The 22,658-nt window shown below is 47.9% G+C and overlaps 1 protein-coding gene across 1 annotated transcript in view; it reads left to right on the top strand.

Annotated features, from left to right (window-relative positions):
- The first annotated feature begins 411 nt into the window (after nt 1-411).
- The window catches only part of MEIS3 (Meis homeobox 3), a 75,871-nt gene continuing 53,624 nt past the window's right edge, over nt 412-22,658 (top strand). Inside the window, exons 1-4 of the mRNA XM_081019082.1 lie at nt 412-1,961; nt 5,138-5,340; nt 16,094-16,241; nt 22,020-22,070. Of these exons, the coding sequence (XP_080875208.1) occupies nt 1,950-1,961; nt 5,138-5,340; nt 16,094-16,241; nt 22,020-22,070 (414 nt within the window). The 5' untranslated portion in view covers nt 412-1,949. The remainder of the gene's footprint in view (nt 1,962-5,137; nt 5,341-16,093; nt 16,242-22,019; nt 22,071-22,658) is intronic.

Raw genomic sequence — 22,658 nt, 5'->3', positions numbered from 1 at the left:
GGGGGGGGGGAAGCACCCCACAACAAGGTGACAACCCTGACCTACCAGGGCTGGGTTTTATTTTATTTTATTTTAGCGGCAACCTCAGAAATAGGTGCCGGGGCTAAAAAAAACTCTGGGGAGCGGCTGCCCCTAAAGTCCAAGAGAGGGAGATCTCGGGGAGCAACTGGGGCCAGCCCAGGGGAAGGAGGCAAGCCGGCTCCTGACGCTGCTAGGGCGAAGAGGGAGAGTCTCCCTGCCGCCTGTCTCGTCCGCCAGAAGGACCCCTCGCTCAGCTGATAACCTCCGCTCTTTCCCATCGGAGGAGGAGGAGGAGGCAGGCAGAGAACGAGTTAAAGAAAAAACCCTTCTACTTCCGGATGTGTTCATAGCTCAGGGCTGTGAAGCTGAGAGAGAGGGGGGGGGGAGAGAAAACCAGAGCGCACAAGAGAGAGCATCTTTCTTTCTTTCTCTCTCTCTCTCTCTCCCCTCCTCCTCTTCTTCTTCTTTCCACATATACAGAAAGCAAAACAGCTTCCAAAGGAGCAGAGACAGGCAACGAAAGGAAACCGCAGGCAACCGATTTGATTGATTATTTTTTAAAAGAGATATATCTATAGATAGATAGATATATAAAAATAGCCATCGTGGGGTTTTTTTAGAATCCAAACTCCCAGCTAGAAGAGAGAGAGAGAGGGAGCCTCGTCAGTTTCATCCTCTGGTTTCCCTCCTCGCCAGATCCACTGCTGCTTTAAGAGGAGGGGAAACCGACAAGCCCATATTCTCTCTGTGTGCGTCCCCCCCCCCCCAATTCCCCGCCCCAGCTCCTCTGTTTGCTGAGCAGAGGGGGCTGGGGTGTGTTGTGGGAGCTGAATCCTCCTTGGTGGAGATGCTGGGTGGGGGGGCTTTTTGGAACCTCTGAGCCCCCCCACACCTCCCTTCTTACACCTACTCTCCTCCTCCTCTTCTTCTTCTTCTCTCTCTCTCTCTCCATCCTCCCCCCCCACCCGGTTTTCCTTTTCATTCCTGGCTCCTTGCTTTGATAGGATTGAAGCCACAACCATTTAAAAGGGGAGAGGGAGGAGAAAGGAGCCGGGGGGGGGAGAGAGAGAGAAGAAGAAGAAGAAGAAGAAGAGAGAGTCGATGTCCATCTTTTAAAAGGAGAGGAGAAGGAGAAGGGGGGAAGAAAAGAAAAGAAAGGGGGGAGAGAGAGAAAGGAGTGTTTTGGAAAAGGGGGTGGTGGTGTTTGATCATCACACACACCCCTTCTCTCTCTCTCTTTTTCTCTCTCTCTCTCCTCCCCCCCTTCCAATTTCAAACTACCACCGGGTTGTTGATATTTTTTTTCCCCTACGAGGACCATCAGTCACTTGAAGTCTGACACCTCGCAGCACTTGATGGGCAGCTACGACAGCCAAAAGGCAGAAGAAAGGGTCTACTTGGGAGGAAGAAGATACCCGTAAGGAAGGAAATAAGGAACTCTAGCCTTCCCCCCACACACACACACACATGCAAACACATCCACGCAGATCTGTCATCCCGGCAACCTCACTAGCAAGCTGGCTTAGGTTTGTTTTCTATATCTGTACGCGTGTGAGTGTAAAAGGTTAGATTTTTTTCCCCTCTCTCTTTTTTTTTGGGGGGGGCTATTTTTTTTTTTAAAAATTATTCTTGCTGCTGAGCGATCCACAGAGAAACCGGCCGTCCCTGAAAGGAAAATAGGTTGTTTCCTAAACCCACCAAAACAAAAACCCCTACCCAAAGGCAAGAAAAGCCAAACTATTTGAAACAGTTTCCATCTCTCACTTGGTTGGTCTTCTTGGAGCGATGGGGTCAGAGAGGGGGCCAAAATGAAAGATCTCCTCTTTGGAAAGGACTGAAGTTTCTCTGGCCCCCCCAGAGCCGCCTCCCCCCAAGGGGGAGAAGCAAGAAGGAAAGAAAGCCCGAGAGAACAAACTTCCCAGCGTCTGATGGCACAAAGGGTAAGTGATGGCGAGGAGGAGGACGGTGATAATAATGTGTTTTTGGGATAGAACTCGGTGTTGTTTGCGAAATCTGTTCTGAAAGATGTCTTATCTTCTGGCCTAGACTCTTAGAAGCACACGACAAAAACTCAACAAGTAAAATAAAAGGGAATGATAGGTCTGCGTGTTTGTGTGTTTGTGTTTTTTTTATAGATCTATAGTTTTCTTATTGCCTGCTTTTTCGGAAAAGAAAAAAATAACTTTGTGGCTTGTGAAGTTAGTAACTCTAGAACTCACAGCGATAAAGTCAGACAGGGTTTGAACCTGTCTGCTGCCTTTAAAACAGCCTCCATCCCTCCCTCCTTCAACACTTCCCATCTCAACTTCTTATTTGTAAATATTTATCTCTTCCCTCCCTCCGCCCACCCCGGGGTTTGATTGGCAAGTGTCAAATGCGAATTTTTGGATGGGGGAAAAAGAAAAGAGAGAGGAATGCCACTTTGGAAATATATATATTTAAAAACATTTTCATTTCGAGTATATTAGCTGTCACCCCTAGTCGGTATAAATAGAGGCACGCCTCATTCTCGGGTTAACTTTGTGGTTTAAGAGATATGGCTTAAAAAACAACTAAATAAACTAAATATTGACCGGTGTTTTGAAGCGTCCCTATAGCAAATTTGAGCAAAATAGATGCATTGGGTATACTTAAGAACAAAACCGAAAAAGCAGCCGGGGACAAAACCTCTCTCAGGCAGAGCAAACTATTTCTTGACTTTCTCAGTCTAGCCTTTTTGCTTTGATTCCACGTTGCTCATTTGAAAGCCTCAATGGGGCTGCTTTGTGGCATTTTGCGATGCCTTTCTGAAGTTTTTCGACTCCTTTTTTCTCCTCTGACCCCCCTCCGTGGAGCGGCAGAAAAGATCTGGCCGGTCTGAAAGGCTGAGGTTAATGTGTCTTCAATGTGGCCGGTTGTAAGAAATTCAGGAAACTTTTCATGGGACTCTAATTCCCAAACCGCCACCATTTATTTTGTGTGGGTGAACGCTTCAGTACCCACCCCCTCCCCACTATTTTGAAATTCATCCATTGCGTTTGGGGCTGGAGGAACTACAATTCCTTGCAGCAGAGACAGAATCAGCTACTTCCTTCTGCAAAAAAGTCTCTCGATTTTCCCCCCCACCCACCCAACTTCTCTATAGCAAGCCAATGCAGCTTCCACCAACATTTTTTAATTCAAGGAGAATCTCTGCCGCTTTATTAAAAAATCCTGTCCATTCTGACTAAGTTTTCAAACTTTAGAAATCAACTGTTTCTCTAGGCAAAAGCGGAAGGGTGTGAGTGTGTTGGAAACCCTTCACATACTTACACCTAGAGAAACTCTGATAAGATAATTCAGAATATGAGTGTGCTCAACAGTTTTGCAACCAGCATTTGTTACCATCACCTACACCTGAACAATTTAAATTACTGTTGCTGTTGTTGTTCATCATTCAAAGGTCCCACGCACAGAGCATATGTGGGGCATTTAAAAGGCATCCGTTCATTTATTTATTTGAAATTGTGTATTTTGCACCCGTTGAAAGAGAGGAGTCTGTGGAGTTTCAAGCGAGGTTTTGCGAAACGAGAGAGAGAGAAATAACGTCAAGCGGCCCATAAGAGCATGAGATACGGCATGATTTAAATAAGAATAGTTGGCAGGGTGAAAAAATTTCACACTTTCTCTTTTTTTGCCCCCTTTCCCCACGAAAGGGGGGCGGGAGATGGGAGAAGAAGAGAATGTTTTTGTTCTATTTAAAAAGAAGACTGAAGTTTCGAAAAGTGCCTGGCGGGGTTTAAGGAGTTATAAAGAGGTTGACTGTACTCCCTTTAAGGAGGAAAAATAAAAGCGAGCGAGAGAGAGATTGGGGCAAAAATATGTAGGTGTTGATTTCTTCTTAAGGGGAACAGCCAGTCGGGAAAAGGATGAAGATGACCTGCGAGTAACGGGACAGTTCATTCAGGAATTAAATCCAAGCTTATTTAAAAGCCCGCTTGCGGGAAGCATGAAAACGAGGCAGATTCCCAGTGTTAAAATGATGATGATGATAAAATTAAAAATTCCTTCTTGGACAGTCCAGTCCCAGGACAGGAGTATGACTGTGTGCGTGCGTGAGTTTGATCTGTCCAAAGTTCAGTGCCTCCCCTGTTAGGAGAAAGGCTTTCTCACTTCTTTTAAAGTTTGCAGAGAAGCGATGCAGCCTCCGGTCCACTAGCAAAAACAAATTTGGGGTTTAAGGAAGCTAGATTATTTTTTCTTGTATGTGTGGAAGGTGTTTTGCAGTTTGAGGGTGCATCAAACTGCAAGCGAAATTAGCAGCTTTCCCACCTGATTTGCAAGTAACTTTTTTTTAGGGAGGAGGAGAACTGGTGGGGGTCTTCTTCTAGCTGCTGTGTTTTGTAGGGGGCTGGGGAGGGGGAGAGACTACGGCGCCCAGTACTTGGGAGCGCGACGCTGCGCGCAGGCCTTGGAGACGGAGGCTGGAATTAACAAGGCCGGCTTCGTGAAATTGACGAGCGCTGGCGTGAAATTGACTTAAGTGGCCGAAGGCACAAAAGAGGACCCATTTGTGGCGAGAGATGGCGAAAGTTTGGGGGCTGTTGTGAGGGGCGGCTGGGAAGAAATGGCCGGGGGTCTCCTGAGCGGAGGATTAAGGGCAAAGCTGGCCGTTGGTGTATGGACGCTGCTGCTAAACTCAATTTTAATTTTAATTTATTTTGAGGGGGTGCAGAAGAACGGCAAACAAAACTAGCAAATGTTCGACCCAAGTGGAAAACTCGGGGAAGTCGTGACGTCGGTGGGAAAAGATCAAAATGCGGGGAGATTTTAGATAATAACCAAGGCTTGTGTATATTTGTGCTCCCCCCCTCAATACTTCGCCCCAAGTTCCTCTCTGAGATGAAAACCTTCCAAAAAATTGCTTTTTAAAAGTCGGTCATTTAAAAGGCATCTTTCTTTGTATCACACACACGAATGTGACTTTTTAGGCGTGCTTAGATATGGGTTTTCCTGGTGTTTGGCTGTGCAATTTATTCGCCCTTTGGTGATATGAAATTTGCTAAATGCGCCTAGATCGGATGTCTAAACTCTCTCTCTCTCTCTCTTTGCCCCACACCTTGCCCCGTTTTCGCACCTGGGTCTTCTTTACCTCCAGTACGATGACTTGGTACATTACGCCGGAATGGACGGGGTCTCTCTGCCGGGCTTTGGAGACCCACACACGGGCCGGGGTCTGCAACACCACGCTCTGAACCAGGGGGGCCCTTACGGATCCGCCGGAGTGAACCACCGGCCCGGCTTGCCCCCGGGGCTGGGCACCAACGACGCCTTGAAGAGAGAGAAGGATGAGATTTATGGGTGAGTCCGGATCCCGCTCAGTCCCTCGAGAAAGGACGGTGGGAGGGAGGTGGGATGGGTTGGCAGGGGTTCGGATGATGAGCCCAATTCGCCTTGAAAACTTTTGCGCGCAACTCTTTGGCATCGGGGAATCGGCCCCCCTCCTCTTCCCCAAACCCTCTTTGGATACTGGAGAAAGGGAGGAGAAGGGTGGAAACATGAGCGCCTCGATCCGAAGCCTGCCTCCTCGGGAGTAAATGCCTCTGTGCTCTAGGGGGCTTTCCACCCAAGGAAACGGGCCGCAGGAAGACTCAAAACTTATTTTGCAGAGGCTGCAACCCCGCCGCTTGCTCGCTTACATCGGGGTGAACCCGGCGGAGCCTGCTCCTGCTTGCACGGAGGACTTACTCCCGAGGAATCGTGCTGCGCTCACTTGGAAGGAAGCCTCTCTGAAGCCACAGGGGCTGCTTCCCAGTTAGACGTGCAGACGATCCGACCGCAAATCTGATATATTCCAACCGGGATATTTCTCTAAATTCAGCTGGATCTCGCTCCCACACACAAACTCTTAGCGGATCGAAGATGTTCCCTTCCGGTAGATCTGTCCGCAGGCTTCTCCCCCTTCCCCCATGAAAGAGGGTTATTACCGTGTTTGCTTAATTGATCGATTCGGTGGGACGTGGCTTCCCTGCGGGTCTCCCCGTCTTGCTTTTCCCAGGGAGCGTAAATAGTGGGGTCTCCCACCCCACCCCACCCCCCAGTCTCGCGCACACTTTATCCTTTTTTTGCAGCCGGATCCTCTGGGTGTTTATTCGTTAGTATTTTTCCTATGTGCTCCCGAGTAAGTCTGCCGAGGACCGCTGCCTGAATTAACTGTCCTCTCCCTCTAGGTCGTAATCGGTTTGTTTGGTGACTCCAACCAGACAGACTTTGATTTACAGGGGGCATTTTCTGCCTGGGTTCCGCAGGCTCTTCTTGTTTAGAAATCCGCTCAAGGTGCGTGGGATTTCTAGAACATCTGCGCGCCTCGAGATTTATTTGGGCGTCTGCGGTTTCCAAGACTTCACTTTATCCTCGCGTGGGGCGAAAAGGATGGGTTGTACTGTATATCTTTCTCTCTCGCGCCCTCCATTCCGCATGTTTCTTCATGCCAAAGAATGACAGGATTCGCGTCTCCTGTTGCTGGCTAGCTAGATTTTCCTTCCTGCTGTGCGTTTACGATTCCCAACCTCAGGTGGGTGTCTCCTCCTTTCCAAAAGGTCCGTTCCTCTTTTGGGCTGCGCGTCTCAGGATTTCCACAAAAGATGAAATGCTTTCGGGATTTCCGGGCCTCTTTTTTTAGTTTCCACCAATCCTACAGTATAGATTCCCCCCCGCTTCTGAAAAGCATTTTGTTTCCTGCTAGACTCAGAGGGATAGGGGCGAACCCTCCGACGACCGCAAGAAATAAGAAGCGGGCAAGCGACGGAGGTTTACGCTCTTGAAATCTCAGGCTTTCGCTAAGACCTCGTAACAGCAGATGACAGAACACGAGGAAGATACCTTATTCCAAGTCCACTGGGTCCAGCTAGCTCGGAAACCCGGCTCTCCGGGGTTTCAGACGGGGTTTCCCCGCAGCCCTACCTGGCGATGCCATGGAGAACCGAACCAGGAACCTTCTTCGATGCGCAACAGATGCGCGTCTACTGAGCCACGGCTAGCTGTGGAAAGCCCGGAGGGCGGCAGGTTGGCAAAAGCGGAGGACGCCGGGGAGGCGGGATAGAAGGGCACAGGGACACCGGGAGCTGCTTTATCCTGAGTCAGGCCCCGTTTGGCGCTGTCTTGCCCGCTCGGGCTGGCAGCGGCAGTGATTCTCAGGGTTTCGGGCAGGGGAGGATTCGAACCCGCACCCCAAGAGGAGATGCCGGGGTGCGTGAAAAGCGGGTGCTTTGCCACTGAGCCTCAGCCTCTCCTTCTCCTCCACATCATCATCATCATCATTGCTGCTATTATCATCCTGTGGTTGAGATCCCAGCAGAAAGGGACTCCAAAGTGCGCAGGTCAGCTGAAAGGGTGGTGGAGAGGATTGAAAAAAAATAGAGTGATTGAAAACAAGAGCGCTTCCGTGTGAATCAGCCAAGGATCAGACCCTCCCCGGTGTGCCTTGCAGAGGTGGCCCCTCCCCGGTTTGAGAAGAGGCAGCTGACTCAGATTTGGGGCATCAAGGAGTGGCGAGGCGGGGAGGCGGCTGGGGAGAACAGTCCAGTCACTCTCTTCTCTCCCCTCGGCCCCCGCGCAACTCCAGCCTCAGTAAACTCCAGCCTCATCTGTAAAACGGGGCCAACAGCGGACTTCTCAGAGCAGGTTTGCGAGGTGTGAGAGGATTTGCGGCAGGAGCTTTTGAGCGGAAGGAGGCGGAATCTTTTTCGGGGTGTGTGTGACGAATTCATGGATCCCGTGTGAACTGGATCCAAAGACGGAGTCGCCAGCCCCGTTATAAGTTGTGAGTTTCCCAGAGGCGCAAGGCTGGGCACTCCGGAAAAGGGGACCTTGGGTGTTAAAGGGTCTTTTCGTTTCATCCCACATGACGATCCTTGTAGAATCCCCACAAGGGGTTCCTACAGACCACCACCCCAGTTGAAAAAGGCATTTATTAATATAGGCATTAAAATTATTTTTCACTGCGGGGTGTGTGAGCATGCAGCGTTTTACAAAGTGCCATTTGTTGCGCTTTGCGCTGGATCGGTCCCAGCGAACAGGTGGGGATCTCCAGATCGGGCTTTGTGCTGCAGTTTTTTCCATCGCAGAGGTGAAAATGTGTGTGTGTATGTAGGTGCATGCATGATTTTGTGAGTGGGCATGGATGTGGCACACCCAGATCCACACCCTCATGAATTTGGATTTATTTGAGCACCCAAGAAGGAAAAATCCAAATGACAGTTTTAAAAAGTTTAGTAGGCGTTTTCGGGGTTTTTCCTTGTTACATTTTTTGAAGCGAGTTGACTCAAAACCTGATTTTGGGGTGTGCTTCATGGAGCACTTTGCCTGAGAGTAGAGCTAGTTTGGCAATAGAACACAAATCCTACTAAATCGGACAAAAAGTCCGCTTTGCCCAGTGTCCTGTTTCCGACAGTGGCAGGTCTAGTTCAGTGGCGTTCGGCTGGTTGTTCAGGGCTCACTATTTGGTCAAGGCCTGGTCATTTATTTATTTATTTACATTTATGACAAATAAACATTTCAAACAGAATCATCTTTACATATCATATTTTGACTCCCCCTCTTTCTGCAGTTCTTTATATTTACTCTATTTTCCTGCGTATCCCAATCTAAATCTATTTTATATTTCATTTCCATCCATTTCATATATGTTTTCACTGCTGAACTGGTCAAGGCCTGATCTAAGATGGGTTGCAACAGTAGCACTGCTAATAATAATAATAATAGAGAAATGGGTCCCCAAATGTATGCTTGGCTTAAGGTGGTTACCCAGGTCTGAAAACCTTTAAGACCCGCAAGCAGGCCATGAAATTAATTGTCTTCCCCAATTGTCTGTTTGCCAGCAGTGTTTTCTGGGATACACTGCCACTGAAGAAGGAAGCTCCATTAACCTCTGGCTTTTTGCTGGTTGCTTCCTCTTGGGTTATCAGGCTATGTCCCACAAGCAGCTTAAAAGTAAAGGTAAAGGGACCCGTGACAATTAGGTCCAGTCATGGCCAACTCTGGGGTTGCGGCGTTCATCTCGCTTTATTGGCCGAGGGAGCCGGCGTACAGCTTCCGGGTCGTGGCCAGCATGACTAAACCGCTTCTGGTGAACCAGAGCAGCGCACGGAAACGCCGTTTACCTTCCCACCGCAGCGGTACCTATTTATCTCCTTGCACTTTGACGTGCTTTCGAACTGCTAGGTTGGCAGGAGCTGGGACCGAGCAACGGGAGCTCACCCCGTCATGGGGATTCGAACCGCCGACATTCTGATCGGCAAGTCCTAGGCTCTGTTGTTTAACCCACAGCGCCACCCGCGTCCCGCACAAGCAGCTTGGGTGACCATAAACCACTTTTCCAGGTTGTCAGTGCAACCATCATGGCCACCCCATAGAGACAGGCTGAGGTAGATGCTTCAGTGTGCTTCCCAGTTTCCCATGCGCAGTGGCCATGTGGGAGAAGCCACTTTGGTTAGCTTTTCCCACACCACCACAAACGCCCTGCCTTCAGCTCATGCAGGAAACACTGAACATGCTTCCCTGTGTGATTGGCAGAGCACACCCCAGTGATATCAGGTCCCTGTGATATTGCAGAGGTGCCTATATATTTGGATTGCGAACAGGGTCCTTGTAAGAACATAAGAATATCAGATCAGCTTGCTGGATGAGGCCAATGGCTCATCTAGTCCAGTATCCTGTTGCACAGTGGCCAGATTCTTTTGGGAAGCTGGCATGATGGTTGTGAACGCAACTTCAGAGCCCATATCAACATTGCTGGCCCGAGGAGCCGCTTAGATGGGTTGGGTAGCTAGATAAGCCTTCTCCAAGTACCGTATTTTCAGACCATAAGACACACCTAGTTTTTGGAGGAGGAAAACAAGAAAAAAAATATTCTGAAACCCAGAAGCCAGAATAGCAAGAGGGATCGCTGCGCAGTGAAAGCAGCAATCCCTCTTGCTGTTCTGGCTTCTGGGATAGTTGCGCAGCCTGCATTCGCTCCATAAGACGCACACACATTTCCCCTTACTTTTTAGGAGGGAAAAAGTGAGTCTTATAGAGAAACAAATACGGTACTTTTTTATGCCAGCTTCCAGTTGCAAAGGTGTTCTTTCTGCTCCTCATTGTGAGCTACAGACTTAATCGTTGCTCATCTGGAATCTCTCTTCCATAGGTTCTTCTGTGAGTAAAAAGAGTGGATCAGCCTTGTCCAAGCTGGAGCCTTTCAGATGTTTTAGACTCCCAGTCCTATCAGTGATGGGAGCTGGAGTCCAGAACATCTGGAGGACTCCAGCTTGGATGTATTGTCCCATGCTTTGATCACTTGGGATTGGGAGGGAGGAGGCAAATCTCAAATGAGTGTCCCAAGAGAGAAAACTGGAAGAAGCTAGATGACGGTGGGAAGGTGCAGTCTGTTTCCGAACCTGGGGACAAGATGGAGCTGCAAGGTGGCGATTTGTGAGATCGTGTTGGGTGTTTTCCTCCCATGGTGGAAGTCTGTACAGTTCTCAGGTGACCTAGGTGTTGACCAGACATTGGCCTGCTTAAGCTCCAGCAAGGTTGTGGCATCACGCGGCTTTGGACTGTGCCCTAGGGACCTCACCTGCCTTGTTGTTGTTGTTGTTTAGTTGTGCCCGACTCTTCGTGACCCCATGGACCAGAGCACGCCAGGCACTCCTGTCTTCCACTGTCTCCCGCAGTTTGGTCAAACTCATGCTGGTAGCTTCGAGAACACTGTCCAACCATCTCGTCCTCTGTCATCTCCTTCTCCTTGTGCCCTACATCTTTCCCAACATCAGGGTCTTTTCCAGGGAGTCTTCTCTTCTCACGAGGTGGCCAGAGTATTGGAGCCTCAGCTTCAGGATCTGTCCTTCCAGTGAGCACTCAGGGCTGATTTCCTTCAGAATGGATCAGTTTGATCTTCTTGCAGTCCATGGGACTCTCAAGAATCTCCTCCAGCACCATAATTCAAAGGCATCAATTCTTTGGCGATCAGCCTTCTTTATGGTCCAGTTCTCACTTCCATACATCACTACAGGGAAAACCATAGCTTTAACTATACGGACCTTTGTTGGCAAGGTGATGTCTCTGCCTTACTTGGAAGCAAATCCCATTTGCTTCCATGGGTGGCATCTCATGCTAGTCCCACTCACAGCAGACTTGTTGAAACTAAGTTTGGTCCATTGGTTTCAATGGGACTTCATAAGACTCAGTTGCAGACAAACCAGTGCCACTTAACTTCCATACAATGGACACAATCCGTCAAAATGTGCAGTGCAATCAACGTCCAGCTCATTTCAGTGGAACGTACTTCCCAGTTCCAGTGTGTAGGGCTTAGGAAGCTGCCTTCTATTGGGTAAGACCACTGGCCTGTCTCACCTGGTATTGTCTTCACGGATTGGCAGCTGCTCTCCGGGTCTGGGGTTTCAGGCAGAGATCCCTCCTAGCCTTACCGGGAGATTCGTCCTGAGATCAAACCTGGAACTTTCTGCATGGAAGGCAAATGCTGTTCCACTGGGTTGCAGCCCTAAACCACGACTTCAGCTTTAGTTGTGACTAATGGCAATGACAGCATCCTCAGTACATTTACTCAGAAGTAAGTCTTGAAGAGTTCCATGGGGCTTGAGTAAATTCCCCCATCAACGTGCGTTAGGACTAGGACTTCTTTAAAAGGCACAGGACTGAACTTGGTGGTGACTCATTAATGAACAATTGTTTTGCTCACACCACACAGATGTAAATTTGGGGTTTGCTACCAAATGTAAGGGGACGCGGGTGGCGCTGCGGGTTAAACCACAGAGCCTAGGACTTGCCGATCAGAAGGTTGGCAGTTCGAATCCCCACGACAGGGTGAGCTCCCGTTGCTCGGTCCCTGCTCCTGCCAACCTAGCAGTTCGAAAGCATGTCAAAATGCAAGTAGATAAATAGGTACCACTCTGGTGGGAAGGTAAACGGCGTTTCCGTGCGCTGCTCTGGTTCTTCAGAAGCGGCTTAGTCATGCTGGCCACATGACCCGGAAGCTGTACACCGGCTCCCTCAGCCAATAAAGCGAGATGAGAACCGCAACCCCAGAGTCGGCCACGACTGGACCTAATGGTCAGGGGTCCCTTTACCTTTACCTTTTACCAAATGTAAGTAGTAAATAAATTTTTATTTATACCCTGCCCTCCCTGGCCAAGACCTAACGTCAAATATCAAATACATTAAAACACAATCGAACAATTGATTAAAATACAGCTTAAAAATTAGAATCAGGGTAAAATTAAACGATTGCCCACGAATTACAACCATAGGGTTCGGGAACCTCAAATATTCACTAGGGCCAGCTATCCATGTTGGTCCCACATGAGCCAATAAAACGGCCAAAGAGGTAACTTACAGGGTCCCATAGATGGGGGGGGGGGCAGGGGTGGGTCAAACTGGGCCCGGACCGAAGGCCAGGAGGAACAGCTCTGTCTTGCAGGCCCTGCGGAAAGATGTCAAGTCCCGCAGGGCCCTGGTCTCCTGCGATAGAGTGTTCCTCCAGGCTGGTGCCAAAGCCACTGCAGATCTGCAGCCAATCCCAGCTCCCGTATAGGGCATAACTTTATTGTAAACACACTGCACTTTTAAAAAAAAGTTTGTGCTTAAAATACAACACACAACATCGTCCATGGAGCATTCTCGTCCCATGCATGTTTATATAGATGTAAGTCCCACTGATTTCGATGGAACCTTGTCTGGGTTTAGGATTTGGGGTGGGGGGAGTGTCAGAAGATTTCTTCTCATGATCAAATTTCTCACAGCTAACATCTTTGCCCCTGTGGGGAGACTTATGGGCTGGCCTATCAGGGCTGTGTCTTCTCGCTCTCACACCCCAGCCAATTGACAGCTCTGTCATTAGGAGGAGAAAGGTGTATGTTTGTTTTTGAGGGGGAAAGGCTGGTGTGGAAGAGAAGAATTACCCCTTTCTAAACCCCCCTCCCTTTGCCCATCGAAAGAAAAGCAATTCAGATTCCCCCACCCTCTTCAGCTTCTCAGCAACCCGATTATTGGGAAATGTAATATTTCTGCATGGTTGGGTTTTTTTTATATAGAGCGAATGGTTAAATATTTGCTGTGTTGAATAATTATATAAATATCTCTTTTCAAGTGTAAAGAAAATTACATTTTAAGAAGACAAGCTTAAGGGGAAGGACACTGAGAACCGAATTCTTGCACTTTTGTATGGAAAGCTCAGATCGATCCACACAACCCCAAATAAAACCAGTGTTTCTCTTCCTGTTGTTGTTGTTTAGTCGTTTAGTCGTGTCCGACTCTTCGTGACCCCATGGGCCAGAGCACGCCAGGCACTCCTGTCTTCCACTGCCTCCCGCAGTTTGGTCAAACTCATGCTGGTAGCTTCGAGAACACTGTCCAACCATCTCGTCCTCTGTCGTCCCCTTCTCCTTGTGCCCTCCATCTTTCCCAACATCAGGGTCTTTTCCAGGGAGTCTTCTCTTCTCACGAGGTGGCCAGAGTATTGGAGCCTCAGCTTCAGGATCTGTCCTTCCAGTGAGCACTCAGGGCTGATTTCCTTAAGAATGTAGAGGTTTGATCTTCTTGCAGTCCATGGGACTCTCAGGAGTCTCCTCCAGCACCATAATTCAAAACTAATAATTCAAAATTCTCTTCCTAGCTGTGGGTTATCAGCCAGAGTATTTGAGAATCGGATTCTGAAGATGGCACAATAACATCAGAAGAACCTTGTAGGCCTGAGGTCTGGCTAGGCCAGCATCCTGTTCACATGGGGGGCAACCAGATGTCCCAACGGGAAGCCCCGCAATCTGAACACAAGGGCTCTCACAGCACTTGTGATCCCTAGCGACTGGTCCTCATTTTCACGAAAAAGGCTAAGTGCCCTTTGACGTGTGTTCTGCTCCCTCGCCAGTTCCAGCCCAGTACAGAAATCACTGTAGAATCTGGTTCCTAAATCAAAAGTGCTCTGCCCCTCCCCAGCAAGGTTGGGAAATGCAGAAACTGGTTTATAAAAGCATCACTGGGGGTGGAGTGGGGGGAGCAACTGGCCTAAGAGGAACGTGATGGATTTCCCTTCCTTTCGTCTTCGACTTGCGCTATGCGGTTTGAAACTTTCCAGCCGTCGTAGAGCAAGTCTATTTTTTTCCACCCTACGAGACATAAAAGTTATTTGCCCCCCTCCCGCCGCCATGCCCAGCCCTGCAACACCCTACCCCCAGATCCCTACTTACAGCTGGCAATGGTTTTAATTTGCAATTTTTTCTCCCCCTCTTGGAATTTGCAGCGGGGCAGAGAGGGAGAGAGGAGATGAAATGTTGCAGGATTTTGCCTCCCCATCTTTCTTGGGGGGTAGCGGGGGATTTGTTTTGCTTTGCGTACGAGATCTAAAAGTTCCGTGGAGACGCTCACTTAACAGCTACACCGTGCTGGGCCTCAGCTACAAATATTTGTGTAACATATGGTGCGTGAACTTGTATAATGTATGGCTGGGAACACTCTGTCTTGCTAGCTATCCGTCCAAATCTAGGGGGGAAATGTGTGTGCTGGGGGGGGGGGAGCAGCCGAAGGATGGCCTTTACTGGTTTGCAGTTGACATTGCTCACAAGACATAAATCACAGAACAGGATGGAAGTGAGCTCCCCTCCGAACCCCCAAATGAGCTCTTTGAAATAACTGTGATCCTAGCAGAAACGGTTTCTTAGAGCCACATACTGCCTCCCCCCTCCTTTGAACGACTTCTCTCTCGTTTTTTCAGAATTTGCTCTTCTTCTAGAACATTACTTGGCACGTAGACCAAGCTTCCAAACTGCAATTTTTGCATGGATTTTAAGTATTGTGGAATTGGGTTTTGTTTTCTGCACACACACACACACACACACACACACGGCCCTTGCTGTTTTTATTCACTGGGCGGGGAGTTCCCTTCACACATGCAGGTTGATATCTTGACGATGCCACACTGTGGTGACTTTGAGGTGTGAGCATGTTGTGTCATACGCCGCATCCCAGACAGGACTTCTGCAGCCTTCACACTGCTTGAGAGACACACACACACACACACACACACACACACACACACACACACTGTTTGATGGAGTCTGTCAGTTTACAAACTCGGCTTACAGGTCTCCAGCGCTGGTGGGCCAAGGCAGGGTCAGGGGGTGTAAGAGACGACAAACAGATGCATAATAAGGGCAGACACAATTCGTGATTATAGTTTTCTGGGTTCCCATGTGTCTTCTACTGAACGAGAGCCTGCCTATAGAGCCTCTCACAGCCAAGGCTGGGTCCTGGGGCCCATATGTGAAGTTGAGATGGGGGAAAAGTGGGTCTCAGGGCATATGAAGATGATTTTTTATTTTTTATTGTTTCCAACCGTGTCTCCAATAATTTTTGGTTTCAACAGGCTTTCCCGAATGGGCAAATGGGTCTTTACCACAAATGTCCACTTGTTAAGATTTTAGTCTTGCGTTAAATATATGGGCAGAGTGTAAAAAAATAAAATTGTTGCTGTTATTATTATTGTTGTTTTTCTGTTTTTGTCTTATATGCCAGGAGATGGTGGTTTAGAAGGCAGTTAATAAATCAGTGATGATGGCATTAAGAGAGCAGCAATATGGGTTTTCAGGTTATGGGTTGTATCCAATGTCAAGTCTTATTCAGAATAATCCACTGAAATTGGGCAGCATGACTAAGGCCCATTATTTTCAATAAGTCTACTCTGAGTAGACCTTGGGTGGAGACAACCCTATGACCCCCAGGCAGCATTCCCACCGCTGCCTGGCTGAGGAAAGTAAATAATGAGAACCAATGCAACTCCCCCCCCCCCAATTTTCCATGAATTTTAATATACAGTAATTTGTTTTTTCCTTTCAAATGGTCTCTAACACCAAGGGCCTTTTTGCCTTACTTTATGCTGGCAGCGTGGCTAGTCAGGAAATGAGGGGAAAGCACGAGGCTCTGTAAGAAGAGCTTATACTCCGAGCCTCCAACTCCTTTCCAAACCTGCTGTGTCCCAGTTTCTGTTCCGAGCTGAAACGTTGGCTGGTCTCTTTGGATCTCCCACTCTGCTAGGCCCTAAACATCTCCTCTTGTGTAACAGGCATCCCTTATTCCCGCTGCTGGCCCTGGTCTTTGAAAAATGTGAGCTGGCAACCTGTTCTCCCAGGGACACTTCTGGCTCCTACCCGGGAGGAGACGTCTGCTCATCGGATTCCTTCAACGAAGACATTGCCGTCTTTGCCAAACAGGTTGGTTTCTGGAGAACGAGAGGTGATGGAGGGAGGGCAGAACTGGGGAGTGCTTGGCAGTAGGAACGTACAAATAAATCTTCTCTAAGTTGTTGTTTAGTCGTTTAGTCATGTCCGACTCTTCGTCTTCCACTGCCTCCCACAGTTTGGTCAAACTCATGCTGGTAGCTTCGAGAACACTGTCCAACCATCTCGTCCTCTGTCGTCCCCTTCTCCTTGTGCCTTCCATCTTTCCCAAAATCAGAGTCTTTTCCAGGGAATCTTCTCTTCTCCTGAGGTGGCCAAAGTATTGGAGCCTCAGCTTCAGGATCTGTCCTTCCAGTGAGCACTCAGGGCTGATTTCCTTCAGAATGGATAGGTTTTATCTTCTTGCAGTCCATGGGACTCTCAAGAGTCTCCTCCAGCACCATAATTCAAAAGCATCCATTCTTCGGTGATCAGCCTTCTTTATGGTCCAGCTCTCACATAGCTTTAACTATACGGACCTTTGTTGGCAAGGTGATGTCTCCACTTTTTAAGATGCTGTCTAGGTTTGTCATTGCTTTTCTCCCAAGAAGCAAGCGTCTTTTAATTTCGTGACTGCTGTCACCATCTGCAGTGATCTCTAAGTTACCACTCCTTAAAAATGTTCCTTAGCCAAATTGCCTACTTGTATGTATTTGTAAGGGACGCAGGTGGCGCTGTGGGTTAAACCACAGAGCCTAGGACTTGCCGATCAGAAGGTCGGCGGTTCGAATCCCCGTGACAGGGTGAGCTTCCGTTGCTCGGTCCCTGCTCCTGCCAACGTAGCAGTTTGAAAGCACATCAAAGTGCAAGCAGATAAATAGGTACCACTCCGGTGGGAAGGTAAACGGCATTTCCGTGTGCTGCTCTGGTTCGCCAGAAGCGGCTTAGTCATGCTGGCCACATGACCCGGAAGCTGTACATCGGCTCCCTCAGCCAATAAAGCGAGATGAGCGCCGCAACCCAGAGTCGGCCACTACTGGACCTAATGGTCAGGGGTCCCTTTACCTTTACTCTGTATTTGTAGTCCTTTTTTAAAAAAATAATAATAATTCAGAGCCATGTTCTAGAAAAAGATTCCCCACTTGGTTGTCCAAAGGCAGCTCTTAACTCACCAGAGGCAATGGAGAGTCCTGTGGCTCCTTCAAAATGACTTATTTATCAAGGCAAAATTTCGAGACTTCATGCATCCAACAAACTGGATTCTGGCCCGTGAAAGCTCAGGCCGCCATAAATTGGTTAGCCATTTCTTATTTTTATTTCATTTAACAAAGAGTTATATACTGTACTTGGCTCAAAGCTGTTTGCCCGAAATGGTGTAAAATGTTCGTTAAGAAAAACAAGCTTTTAAAACAGGAAGCAGGATAAAATGACCAAATTGCAGAGAAAACCAACGGTTTTTAAAAAATAAATATGCATAATAAAATCGCATGTCTGGGTAGACTTGCCTAAACAAGGAGGAGGTTTTTATTTTTAGCAGGCCAGCATGGCCAGTGGTCAAGTTTGATGAGAGTTGTAATCCAACTGCTAGTGGCTTAAGGTAAGAGGTGATTTTCATTAGGACCAGGATGCAGGTCACGCATGTGACTGTCCTGGTGGGGTTTCCTTGCCTGCTGTTTCTCACTGAAAAGCAATTGCCCATGCATAGCGCCATACATGTAGTCTGGCCTTAAAAAAAATCCTCTGTATTCTTTTAATTGTATGGAAATTAGGGACATTTATATTCTTTTAATCCCACGTTTTTATTGTCCTACTGCCTTTATATCTTTTCTGTTCTGGCAACCGGGGTGAAGCTCTGGCAAAGCGTGTAGCAGCGTTGGTAGGTTCCCGCAAGGTTTTGAGACGGGGACCTCTTCGATTAAAAGTCCACCGTTGGGATGATTGCTCAGTTAACCAATATGATGAATCAATGGAGGTCAATTTCCCCCTCATTTCGTTGGAAGGCGAACTCAAAGCCAAGATGGATCAAATGAATAGCCTAGAATGGAACAACAAAAGTGTGTGTTTTTGGGGGGGTGGGGGGAGCAAAGCAGGTTGTAAAGTCTGTAACGAGGTCTCTACACTTTAAAAGAAAAAGCTCTCTCAGGAGCAGAGAATACAGAGTGGAGAAACAGCTTGGGGAGGAGGAAAGAGAAGTTTAACCCCTTTCTTCTTTTATTGCAATTAAAAAGGTAAAGGGACCCCTGGCCATTAGGTCCAGTCGGGGCCGACTCTGGGGTTGCGGCGCTCATCTCGCTTTACTGGCCGAGGGAGCCGGCATACAGATTCCAGGTCATGTGGCCAGCATGATTAAGCCGCTTCTGGCAATCCAGAGCAGCGCACGGAAACACCGTTTACCTTCCCACCGGAAGCAGCTCCTGTCCTTCTGGGTTCAAACATTCATCCTTTACACTGAGCATTTGTTCTAATAGGTTTGTGGGGAACTTAAGCAATGTTGCGTTCAGGGACGGATTTAGGCTTGATGAGGCCCTAAGCTACTGAAGGTAACGGGGCCCTTTATATGTCCAGCTGTCCTTTGTCAACAACAAATTGTCGCTGCTTTTTTATGTTGAATATATGGTAATTTATAGACCTAAAGCCATTTGCACATAACAAAATATGTATTTCATCAAAAGTTATTGTTGAACTGAAATACAATGAAGAAGAAGTATATTAATAGTGAACTACAATTAAGAAGAAATATATTAATAGTGAAATAATTATTAAGCTCTAACTTAAAATGATTGGGGCCCCATTACTTACATCATAAAGGTAAAGGGTAAAGGGACCCCTGACCATTAGGTCCAGTCGTGACCGACTCTGGGGTTGCAGTGCTCATCTCGCTTTATTGGCCGAGGGAGCCGCCGTAAATCTTCCGGGTCATGTGGCCAGCATGACTAAGCCGCTTCTGGCGAACCAGACCAGCACCCGGAAACGCTGTTTACCTTCCCGCTGGAGCGGTACCTATTTATCTGCTTGCACTTTGATGTGCTTTCGAACTGCTAGGTTGGCTGGAGCAGGGACCGAGCAACGGGAGCTCACCCCGTCTCGGGGATTCGAACCACTGACCATCTGATCAGCAAGTCCTAGGCTCTGTGGTTTAGCCCACAGCGCCGCCCGCGTCCCTCTACTTACATCATAGGAGCCTACAAAACACAAAACACTGTTGCTGTATGTAGGTTTTATTTTATTTTTATCTTAAATTTTGGAAATGTACATCCAGTTGTTTTTTCCTTTAATTTTTTTGGGGGCCCCCAAGAGAGTGGGGCCCTAAACTATAGCTTGCTTAGCTTATACGTAAATCCGTAAACTGGTTGCGTCCAGCACGTGTTATCCCACCCTTTCCAGTACATCTCCCTGCCAAGGGTGCGTCTGTAGTGTTGCTTTCACTATAGGTCTGCTTCCACTACATGGTGGCAAGTTCCGGAGGCACAATCAGAGCTGATTTGGCACCCTTGATTTGGCACAAACCCACTTGCCCCCCTCCCAAATCAGACTTTCTAGCGCAAGGAATAAGCTCAGGCAGTGAGCACTGGAAATGGTGGGATTCAAGTTGCAAGAAAGGGAGATTCCGGCTCAACATCAGGAAGTACCATATTTTTTGCTCTATAAGCCTCACTTTGTCCCTCCTAAAAAGTAAGGGGAAATGTGTGTGCGTCTTATGGAGGGAATGCAGGCTGCGCAGCTATCCCAGAAGCTAGAACAGGAAGAGGGATTGCTGCGCAGTGATCCCTCTTGCTGCTCTGGCTTCTGGGATTCAGAATATTTTTTTTCTTGTTTTCCTCCTCCAAAAACTAGGTGCGTCTTGTGGTCTGGTGTGTCTTATAGAGTGAAAAATACGGTACTTTCTAACTGTAAGAGCTGTTTGACCAAGGAATGGAAGGTAGTTGACTCTCCTTCCTTGGAAATTTTTAAGCAGAGGTTGGAGGGCCATCTGTCAAGAATGCTATGGTTGAGCTTTCATTGAAGGGGTTTGGACTAGATGATTCTCTGGTCCCTTCCAACTCTATTATTCTATGTTAATGTCACCTAACCTCCCCTGGAAGCAAATAAGAATGAATGCTTGATAAACAGGTTGCCCAGAAGCTCTTAAAGCCAAGCGAGTTTGTCGCACGAGTGGTCCTCACGAACTTTAGCTGTGTGACCTGAGTTTTATGATGTTAAGAAGAAGAAGAAGAAGAATTTGGATTTGATATCCTGCTTTATCACTACCCTAGGGAGTCTCAAAGCGGCTAACAATCTCCTTTCCCCTTCCTCCCCCACAACAAACACTCTGTGAGGTGAGTGGGGCTGAGAGACTTCAGAGAAGTGTGACTAGCCCAAGGTCACCCAGCAGCTGCAAGTGGAGGAGCGGGGAAGCGAACCCGGTTCCCCAGATTACGAGTCCACCGCTCTTAACCACTACACCACACGGGCTCTCTTAAGCAGCATAGAGAGCCAGTTGAAGTAAAATAAACTGTGCAACCTGAATTTGCCACGGCGTGATGGAATCCCAGTCTGGCCGTGCCCCCAATGGGGAGAAAAGTCTTTGGGGATATTGGGGTGGGGGGGGGCGGGCGGTGCAGGCAAGCAAACTGATGCAGAGAAATGGTGAGCCGAGAAATGGTTAAAAAACTGGTTTTTCTCAGTTCTAAACCCCCCCTTTCTTCTTTTTTTAAAAGGCATAAGGCATATGGGTTAGCAATGTGCTGTTTGTCCTTGAGACGCAGCTGGGAATTAGGAAATTCCTTTTACTGGGATTTAGCTCCCCGCCCGCCCGCCCTTGTATCTTTTCAGCCAGTTGCCAGAACAACAAAAGGGGAAATGGAGGAGTCCTCCTCACTTGCCGTCATAAAATAAAATAAAATAAAATAAAATAAAATAAAATAAAATAAAATAATAAAACGGTACTCCCAAGGTCAGCCTTTGCCAAGCTAGTGCCCTCCAGATGTCTGGGAATGACTGGGTCTGATGGGATTTGTAGTCCAAGCACATCTGGAAGGCACGAGCAAGGCAAACTTCGCCTTAGGTGAGTAAACAACTTTTGCTCCAACCCCCAGACCTGCCCAAACTGAGCTTCACACACACAAACACACACACACACACATACACACACCCCTTCGTAGCTGCCTCTGGATCTCCTCTTAAAGGTCCCACCCGGGTACCAGAATTTTTGATTCTCCAAGTTGGCGGAGCCCTGTCCCAGAACAGAGAGGATGAGGCCAGGCGCCTGGGTCTGTTTAGTGCCTTGAAATTACCGTATTTTTCGCTCTATAACATGCACACGACCATAACACGCACATAGTTTTTAGAGGAGGAAAATCCGTAGGCATGCCACCCGTAGGCATTCCCTCCATAACACGCACAGACATTTCCCCTTACTTTCTAGGAGGAAAAAAGTGAGTGTTATGGTGCAAAAAATACGGTATTTACTGCCGCGATTTCTCTCTCGTTTCTTAAATGAGACATGTGGAGGGGGGAAACTACACTTTTGCATTTTGATACAGGGAGGGGAAATGTTGAGGAATTTTAAAAGCACAGGGGGCTCCTGGGGTGGTGGGGGGGGTGGAGAGAGGGAGGTTGCAAACTCTTGAAAGTGAAATATATGTTCTCCTGCCAGCTGCTGCTCTCGGGGGACGAGAGTCACATTTTTTTGCCGTTTCTTTACAGTTTCTGGGAAATGAGAGAAACAGATTTTTCAGTGATGCGCATCAATTCCTTACATTTCTCTCTATCATGTTTTCTCCTCCTGTACTAACGCTCCTTCTGTTTTCTTCTCTCCCCCCCCCTTCCCATCCCGAAATGCCCATTTTTTAGGTTAGGACAGAAAAACCTTTATTTTCTTCCAATCCTGAGCTGGATAACTTGGTAAGGACGCTTCTTTCTTTTCTCGTTTTAAGTTTTTAAACTGCATTTCCCCTGTCTGTCCGTCTGCCAGCCTTGCCTACTCCGCATAGGAGCAACGAGGTATTTTCTCACATTCACTTTTAGTAATCACTTCTCCACACACACTTCCATTCAGAGAAAGTGTAGTGTAGTGGCTAGAGTATTGGTCCACGATCCGGGAGACCATGGTTGAAGGCCTCACTTGTCCATGAAGGTCTTTGGGTGAATCATGGTCCCTCAGCCTTATCCTACTTCACCAGATTGTTGTGGGGATTAAACGAGGAGGGGAAGAAGCAGGTACGCCCCCTCAAGTGCCTTGGAGGAAAAGCTGTTATGTAAAGCCGATGAATCAATTAATAAATCAATTAATATGTGTGCACCATCCAGATGTTGTTGCACTCCAGCTCCCAGCAGCCTCACCCACCCATAGCTGTCAACGTTTCCCTTTTTTAAAGGGAAATTCCCTTACAGTGGTACCTCAGGTTAAGTACTTAATTCGTTCCGGAGGTCTGTACTTAACCTGAAACTGTTCTTAACCTGAAGCACCACTTTAGCTAATGGGGCCTCCTG

The sequence above is a fragment of the Podarcis pityusensis genome (genome assembly GCF_964106645.2).
Source record: "Podarcis pityusensis genome assembly, chromosome: 8".
NCBI classification, from domain to species: domain Eukaryota; kingdom Metazoa; phylum Chordata; class Lepidosauria; order Squamata; family Lacertidae; genus Podarcis; species Podarcis pityusensis.
This window is presented reverse-complemented; position numbering and strand designations above follow the sequence as displayed.